Source organism: Fulmarus glacialis, unplaced genomic scaffold, assembly GCF_000690835.1.
Source record: "Fulmarus glacialis isolate BGI_N327 unplaced genomic scaffold, ASM69083v1 scaffold30853, whole genome shotgun sequence".
NCBI lineage: Eukaryota > Metazoa > Chordata > Aves > Procellariiformes > Procellariidae > Fulmarus > Fulmarus glacialis.
Window position 1 is genome coordinate 847 of NW_009205343.1, and position 8,885 is coordinate 9,731.

At 56.4% G+C, this 8,885-nt stretch overlaps 1 protein-coding gene across 1 annotated transcript in view; it reads right to left on the minus strand.

The window, feature by feature from the left end:
- TBRG4 (transforming growth factor beta regulator 4) overlaps positions 1-8,885 on the minus strand; it is a gene marked incomplete at its 3' end in the record, with an annotated part of 10,675 nt that overhangs the window by 621 nt on the left and 1,169 nt on the right. The window contains 5 exon segments of the mRNA XM_009575368.1: positions 728-872; positions 2,449-2,559; positions 3,118-3,275; positions 4,911-5,082; positions 6,318-6,635. Coding sequence (XP_009573663.1) covers positions 728-872; positions 2,449-2,559; positions 3,118-3,275; positions 4,911-5,082; positions 6,318-6,635 — 904 coding nt within the window.

Genomic DNA, 8,885 nt, shown 5'->3' on the forward strand with positions numbered 1-8,885 from the left:
GATGTGGCTGGGCCAGCCGTCTGGCCGGTCTCCGCCACGAAGGAGGCGGGGACTGAATTTGACGGAGCTGCACTTCCTCAGCAGTCACTGTTTTGTTAGGAAATACCAAGCCCGCCCGTCTCTTCTCGAGGACTTGGGGGAAGCACATGGGCAGTGCCAGAGCAGAGCAGCGAGCTGTGCCTTGGGGCACGCGATTTCCGCGATAAGATTGAGGGCAATGCACCACCCTGCTGTGGTTCAACCCTGCGGGCACCGCTTCAGGCATATAACGTTCAGCTTTGGGCTGGGCAGGCAGAAGATCTGACAGCGGGCAGGACCCAAGGAGGAAAGCAGGAGAAGAGAGCACAAGGATTGAAGGTACGAGCAGGACGGCGTGGAGGAGGATGGCTCGAGGAGACCCCCTTCACCGTCACCGTCTTGTTCTCCTTCTCCCCCATTGCACAGAGGCACAAATCCACAGCCCAAGGGGGCTGCCGGAGCTGGAGGCCGTGGCTCCCACTAGCCCAACTCTCCTGGTGCTGCTGCCCTGCATTCCCCTTGCTTGGGTACCCTGCACAGAGCTGTGGGGGGGATCCATTAGAACCACTCAGTGAGATCGATTCCCTCCTGGTTAACAGTTAACAACCCATTAATTCAAATTTAGACAGACCAGGCTCAGTATCCCCACTCCCTGCCCCAGGTCTGAGGTTCTCGGTCCCCATCCCACCGGCAGAGACGCCCACCTCACCTCGGATCCGAGCGTGGAAGTCAGGTGCCAGCGCTCGCTGCAGGTAGGGAGCCTTGGCCTGCTGCAGCACGCAGAGCGACCACACCAGGTCCGTCAGCAGGTGAGGCTCCAGGCTGTCTAGCTGGCTCGGGAGCTCCTTGTGGACCTGCAGAGAGGGAAACCAAACAGCTCAGCTCAGCTTTGCTGATGCCTTGATCCTGAGGTCAACACGCAGGTCTGGCAGCTCGACAGATCCCCGAAGCGTTACGGTGCACCTGATGCGCAGTCTCCTCTACAGCAGTGCTTCCCCCCTGGGTTATTTGCAGAGGGGAGACTTTAAGATCGCTCTAACGTGACCCTGCAGCTCATGAGCTGCAGTTCGCTGGCCCAGGATGCTGCGTCGCTGCACGGAGGGCTCATCAGAGAGCCCAGCAGCAAACCGCAGCAGCCAGGGGTAACACACCATTGCAGCCAGCCCTGCCACGAGGGCAGCGTTCAGAAAAGGGAACGTTGGAGGCGATAACCTCTTCAGGATCTGCAACTAAAACCTGCCGTAAACCGAGCTGGAGGGGTCTGTATCTGTGGTGTCAGGCTGTCTGTCCAGGAATCACAGCAAGAGCCTGGAGCTCTGCATCCCACAGGGTTTTCTCCTGCTAAACCTGGAGAACTTTTTTGCAACACCTCAAAAATGAGCAGTTTCACACTTGCTACAAAATTCCGCTTCACGGTGACCTCGATCAATGCTGGCAAGGGGAGTCCAGAGCCCTGGATGCTACTTCCACACCTTGCCCTTCTCACTGTCCCAGGGAGATCCCCTGCTCCCCAGGTTGGCTTGGCCACAGGGGACAGGCTGCCCTGCGGTGGGACACGGGGTCCTGCTGATCAGGACCACCCATATCTGGGTCCTCTTCCTTCTCAGCTGCGCATCGCAGGTGGGGCTGGACTGGCCACACTCCCTCTGCCGGGTGCTCGGCGAATGCCTGCTTACTCAGCGACAACACAGCTCCTCTCTGGAAATCGTCAGCAGAAATCTGTCCCCAAGGAGGTCAAGGTGACTTCCTCCTCCGCTTCAGAGGCCAGCCTGGCTGCCTCCATGAGCCGGGGAAGGCAGGAGGACGCCGAGGACAGCGCCTGCCACATGCTCACCTCCTGCCAGCCTCCTGCTAAACCATGCAGGAGGCTCCCCCTCGGCTTGGCCGTTCCAGCCGGTCACATCTCCTCGCCCCGGGATGCGGCAACCTTCCCCCCAGGCAGGCAGACGGTGAGCACGTCTGCCTGTGGCAGCCTCTGTCCCTCTCAACAGCTCCCCAGAGCCGGGGGAGCAGCCTCAGCGCTACCAGACCGAGGGCTTGGCTCAGCTGAGAGAGCCACACAGCTCTGCCAGGAGCGGGCGTGCAACCTATGGCCTCGTTACAAAGAGTTAATTACGGCAATTGGAGTTCAGGAGGGCATGTGAACACCCACACGCTGCTTGTGTCTGGTAGAAAAGTGAGCCTGTGGAGACTCAAGCCAGTCATGGACTAACTGGTTCAGCTATTGCCCGGCATGCAGCCGGAGGAGCGCAGTGCAGGTTTTTCAGCCTGGCCTGAGCTCTGGGCTCCCCCTTCCCACACCATTTACAGCTGGATTGAGCCATCCAACACCCACTTTGGCACGTGGATGTGCTAGGAGGAGATCTGCAGCCTTCCCGCTGACTAGGGAGGGAGGAAGGTTGATGAAGAGAGGGAAAGGGGGAAGGTTACCATGTTGAAGAAGTCCTCGCTTCCACTAGGCTGGAAGTTCAGGCGCGCAAAAGACAGGATGATACCGCACAAATGGGTGACCGACAGCTGCTTGGTGTTGTCCAGGGCATACTGGAAGATACAGGGGGAAAACCAGAGGTTTAAGTCTGTCCTGAATGAGTACAGGCAAGAAAAGATTGAAAACATCAGCCAAGGACGCATCCAGCCCCGTGGCAAGATGGGAAAATATGAGTGAAAGGTCTTTTAGTGCTTCCCTGGGATTCTATCCCGGCACAAGGGAAAGCTGTGAGTGGAAGCAGAGCTCTGCAATATTCCCACTCGCCCCGTACAGACGCAAAAGTGCAGGCACACAAACTGGGGCAGAGCTGGGAAGACGCCTGGGGAGAGAAGCAGCCCTGGCACCCGGGAGCGGAGGCTCAGACGGAGCCGAGACCGGCCCCAGTTCAGCACGGATTCCCAGCGCTGACTTTAGCAGGAGATGATCAGCGAGTCCTGTCAGACTCAATTACAGCCACCGGCTGGGTAGGGAAAACAGTGACGACATCCCAGAGAGCATCTCTGGAAAGGTGGGGAGAAATTGCTCCCATCTCCTGGGAACTGGGGTGGATCACAGTCGTACTGGTGCCAGTGGGGGCTTTCCTGCCCGCCCCCAAGCCCCCTCCTCCTCACCTGCGCAATGGCCTCAAACAGCGGCAGGCTGAGCCACTTGAGGAGGGCGAAGGATCTGATGCAGCGCGTCACCTCGACGGGCGTCATTGTGGAAACGTGGGGGTGCAGGTCGGTGGCTATCTTCTGGAAGACCTGGGGCTGGTGGAAATTCAGTTTTCCTTAAAGGAGCAAAGAGAAAGCGGCAGCCACTTACAAGGAGCTGGTACGGGAGCCGTGCCTGGACGGGCGGTGGCGGCACAAAGGAAAGCACGAAGCCGTTCGTCAGGAGCAGAGGCGGCTCGGAGGCCGGGACTGCCTCCCCCAGTCGGCTTGGCCCCATCCTTTCTGGTCAGACCAAGTGTTTGCCAGGTCCTGCCGCACCCACCAGCTCTCAATCCCGGTGCCAACTCATGGCTCCAGCCTCCACCCAGTGCCGGTAGCAGATTTTAGCCCCAGTGTCTCCATCTACAGATCCTGGTCTGGCCAGAAGAGCCCTGAACTCGCTAAGGCTCCCGGGAACCTCACGCTGACCGAGGAACAAGCGAGCAACGATCAGCAACCAGCAGCACCAAGCCCTGGAGGTCAGTGTGGACCGGCCCTTCCTGAGCTGAAGCACCTACAGCCCTGCCTCTGAGAAAGGTGCCCAGCAGGGATTTGGAGGCTGTGACATGGAGCGTCCACCGCTTTCCTTGAAACTCGTTCCAGATTAATCACCTTCACAGCAAGTAAACTGGTAACATCAATGAGAGAAGCACGAGCTCCCTCCAAGGCCAGGTCTACTGGGGTTATTTCTTTATTTTGAGAGTATAGCTAACCCACGGAGACTGTCCTGGCCCCAGTGGTTGTCAAAAGAGCTGTTCCTGTTCCCATCACCAGGAGCTGGACAATTAACTGAAGATGAGCTCCCCTTTGGCTCTTCTGGCTTCCTTTATCCCTGTTTGTCTGGGCTTTCCCCTGGCTACCAACAGTAAGAAGAGAGCAGGACCACACAATACTGTACGGAAGGAGGAGCCAGAGAACTAAGACACCCCAGATCATAAACCGGATTATCAATTAGCACTACCCTGCTGTTAATAGAGCTGTTTTGGACCAGGTTCTGTCACCACCAAGTATATGGTGGCTCTGGTTTACCCTGTGGCCAGGAACATCACCAAGGTGGCTGTCACTGTCCTGAGCATCTGCCAGTGCTTGTACAAGTACTTGTGGCATCTCACCTGCTGAAGAGTACGAATTCAGCACCCAGCGCTTCTCAAATGATAATTAACTTGTCACTAGGACAGCTTGGGTGGAAAGAAATCAGCTACTTTAGTGTCACTGTCCCCACATAAAAAGTCCAGCTCTCCCCAGGGCTCCTGCTCAGCCCTCCTGTTACCGAGGGTTGCGTTTGCAAGCGAGAAAACAGAGGCAGGGGCTCCCCAAGAAACCCACGGCCACGGGAGGAGGCGAGAGAGGATTTGGGGCCATTTGGGGGATTGTAGCTCACCAGCTGCCTACACTGCAGGGCAGAGGGGCTCCCTGGTACCCCGACCACCCTTCCGAAGCGCTCTCTCATTGCAAGTTCCCGTCTTCCCATGCATTGGAAGGAAAACCAGGGTGTACCACTGCCATGAGCTGCACTGACCGCACCGTACGCCAGAGAGGCAGCAGCCGTACCTGGGCTCGGAGCTAGTACTACCCAGCTGTGCTCTTTTCTCCTTCACCTGGCCTTGATGCCGTGGTAGCAATGCCATCAAATCCCCACTCAAGTGCCCAAAATCAACTGGGCTCTACCACACGTAACATCCAGCAGGTCCCAATACAACTGAGCTGCTTACCGTAGGCGAAAATCAGGTCCATCAGGACGTTGAGGCTGAGGTCAGAGTGCTTCTGAAGCAGGTGGTAGGACAAGGCTCGGAGCAGAGGCACGCACCGCCGGTTCTGGTAGGCTAGAGCCAGAGTTATTTTCCGGATGTCATCGGGGTTGAACTGTTCAGCAAGTTCCAGAGCCTGCCAAGAAACGTTTTGAGCAGGGATGTAAAGGGAAAGCACAAAGTGAGGTGCAGATACAGCCTTTATACGGAGCGGGATGTGTCACTGCTACCAGCTGAGTCCCTCTGAGGGTGATGGGGACTGGAACTGGCGAGTGTTTAGCACACAGCGAGGCTAAGCGGCCGCGGAGGGAGGATGAGGGGAAGCAGACCCTTGTCCTCTCAGCAGAGCTCGGCCAGGATCTCCCCACTGCTGGTTCTGCCTCCCCCAGCCGGCAGGACCTCAGTGTCCACTCCTGTTGTGTGTCCAGGCACTGTAACACGCTGTCAGGCAAAGAGCGACAGAGGAAAGGCACCCGCTGCTGGATCAGCACCCTGTAATTTCCCTGAAATTCCACTGTAATTTCTGCTTCCTTTGCAGGACGCTAACCCAACGTCGTTAGTTCGGGCTCTGCATAAGCTGACAACCTCATCAGACCCAGCTACAGTGCTCTGCCTCATCACACGCCGGTGTCTGTAGCATTTATTATCCCCAGGGCCGAGGGAGAGGGACAGTGGGGCTCATGAGCTACAGCTGTTGCTGTGGCAGCTGTTTGGCCAGTCCCCAGCACGGGCTGGATGAGGACTGAATTTGACGCAGCTGCAGTCAGGGCTCCTGCAGCGGTTCTGACCCAAAGGACATTTCCCTGCTCCTGCGAACGACAGAAACGGGGACCCACTGAGCATCGGAGGGGAAAGAGCTGCCTCCTTTGAAGATGACGGGTGCCCAGAGGCAGCCAGAAGGCGAGGACAGTACGGACACTCCTTGTTCCAGCTCCCCTCACAGCCTGGCTTGTACAGAGAAGCAAAGGACGATGGTTTTGGCACCTGTGTTATGCTGTCTCTGTAAGTTACCGCTTGCCAGCTGAGCTAAGGAAATTTGAGCATGTTCTCTGCGAACCTGCCGCAGCTGCAAAATAAAATGCATCAGCCCAGTGCGAGTCACCCATTCGCACCAGTATGGCTTGGGAAGGGGCTGGCGAGGCAAGCTCCCCCATTTACATGGCTCCTCAGATGGAAACCCCTCTTAGAAGCACCCGTGCGTGGGAAGCTGCTTAAACAGCAACCTGTAAGCGCACACCAGAGTACTCTGGAGCAGCGACAAGCGCAGCCTGTGTGGGATTAGTGTTCCTATATAGGATGGGTTGAAGGGGACGGGGCTCTCCCTCACTGTTGTCACCTGCGGGAGGTGGAAGGGAGAGCCCAAGCCCCTACCTTGTCCTCCAGCCGGTCCATCAGAGCCGGGGAGATGTGCCCGACCTTCCCCATCAGGGTCACCACGGTTCGGGTACCCTCGAGCTCTGTCCAACGCAGCTCCAGCTTCTTGATGACTTCGTTCAGGAGCTTGCTCTCCTTCCCCTCCTTGACTGCGAAGAACTCTGCCAGGGAGGCGAGCTGCCTGAAGGTGAGACGCCGCAGCCGCCACATCACCTCCTGCTCCACCGACTGCATCTCCCTCTTGTTGCTGTCCATCCCCAGGGAGTAGAGGCTCTTCAGGAGATTCACCAAGGTGTTATTCCACACCTGAGAAATCTGGGCAGCAGAGAGAAATAAGGGAAAGGCGTTGATCAGAGAGAGCACAAGAGTATTCTGTTGCCAGTCACGCCAAACACCATGCTCTGCCTCTACAGAAAGAGCTGCACAGCGTTGAGAGGGAGGCAAGAGAGTCCTCCTCGGTCTGAGGACATCCAGCTGTCCCCCACCATGACGTGAGACCTCTACTCCTCCTCACAGGTGTTGCCTGCACAGTCAGAGACAGACCAGAGCGACCCAACACCCTGGTGAGGAAGAGGAACCTCAACGCCTGTACCCCAAGCTGAAGCCACGCACCGATCCCAGTGGCATGGATGAGCCTCGAGAGGTAACCACACGTCACTTATAGAGCTGCCATATAGGTGGTGAACTCTCTCTGCCTCAAAGAAGGAAGCTACGCAGATTTACTACTGGCTAGGTGAAATATTTAAGTAGACTTCACCCTTCTCTGGAGGCACTTAAGCTTCTCTGTGGTGTGGCTGGGATATGACACGGGTGGGTGGTAAAACGAAAACCGGTGGGAAAAACTGAGAATTCTGAGGGTCTCGGGGGGAATGCCACGGGACTCCGACTCGCCTCAGCACCTCAGGTCTAATAAAACTTTATCCTAAAAGCTCCAATTTCCCTCCAGCATTTCCAAAAGGAGGCTGGGCACGAATCCCACTGGCTACTGGGAGCTCCAGGACTTGCCCAGTCCCACTCTGCCCACTGAACTTCTCTGCCTGGCCACCGCCGGCTGCTTTCCCACCGGCAGCCTCGACGCTCATGGGGTTTTCCACCAGCAATCGGTCTTCCAGCTTTCATCTCCATCAGCGTCTGTCGGGGAATGCCCGGCATCTCTTTATTTCCAGCCCAAGTTTCCCCAGCTGTGCTCTGCTGCTGCCGTGCAGCGCTACAAGGCAATTCCAGTCTGAAAACTCTCGTGATTTGCGTAAAACCAAACCCAAACGACGTCGGTTCTGATGGGCCCTTCAGAAAGCAGCACAGCGCCTGCTTGACAGAACATCCCAACGTTACAAAATTATTTCAGAAACAAGGAGTCACTTCTCAGAGTGACCGTGCAGGAGGCAAGCAAGGCAGTGCCACGAGACGTTGAATTTCAGGCAGGAGGGACCAGGCGGGTTTGGGCAAACAAAGGCTTTAACTCTCTGGCCTGTCCAAACTCCAGCACGGCAAATTCCTAAAGTGCTGCTCAGGCACAAGAATGACCTGAGCGCTGCAGGGGTGCTCTGCTAAAATCTGAAAAAATCACAGCCCAGGAGGCAGCTGAGAAAGCGAGCAGAGCTTGTGATTTGCCCTGGGTTATTCAGAAAGTCACAAGGAGAAGCAGATTGCTCCCTTGGCTGATCCCTTGCCTTTTTCACCCGTTCACATGTACAAAACTCATCTCAGAGTCTGTTAAGAGCCCCTTCCCTCAAAGCTGTCCTGGCCCACGCCCTACCTGCTGTTCAAAATCTCTAGCTTGTTGACACAAAGACATTGCAAGCCGATTAATTTCAGTTTCTTTGCATCAGAGCATCTTTCCATCTACACAACGACCTCTTACATTCAGTTATCTATGACTGCAGCGGCAATAACAGCTCGTTGGAGAAGGATAAACATGTTTGCAGCCAGTTTGCTTGCTTTACATCTCAAAATCCCTTAGGCCACATCCCTCTTGGCAGTTTCCTACGCTTCGGTCATGCTGCCTCGCTTCTCATATCACTCATGCAGCGCAGCGGCTTGGCTTTGCCAGCTCTGGGGCATCCCTTCCCCACCGAGGGGTCCCCAGGGACACGGGCAGCCCTTCGATCCGTGGCGACAGCGACACAGGACCATGTAGATCATCATCAGCAGTCACTCCAAATTCAGTGGCATGGAAGCATTTCAGCTCAACGGAGCTAACCGGGCACTCTCAGGACAAATCCTACCTCTCTGCTATCCTTAGACAGGTTTTAGGGAGCAGAGATTGTGGATAAGGAGAAGTACAAAGCATTTGCAGAACGCTTATACCCCCGAGCCCTGCCAGGAACCTCATCAAGTTCAACAAGGCAAGTTCACGGGTCAGGGCAATCCCCAGTGCCAGCACAGACTGGGGGGTGGATGGATTGGGAACGGCCTGGTGGAGAGGGACTGGGGGGTACTGGTGGGTGAAAAACGGGACATGAGCTGGCAACGTGCACTTGCAGCCCAGAAGGCCAACTGTATCCTGGGTTGCATCCAAAGAAGCGTGGCCAGCAGGTCGAGGGAGAGGATTCTCCCCCTCTGTTC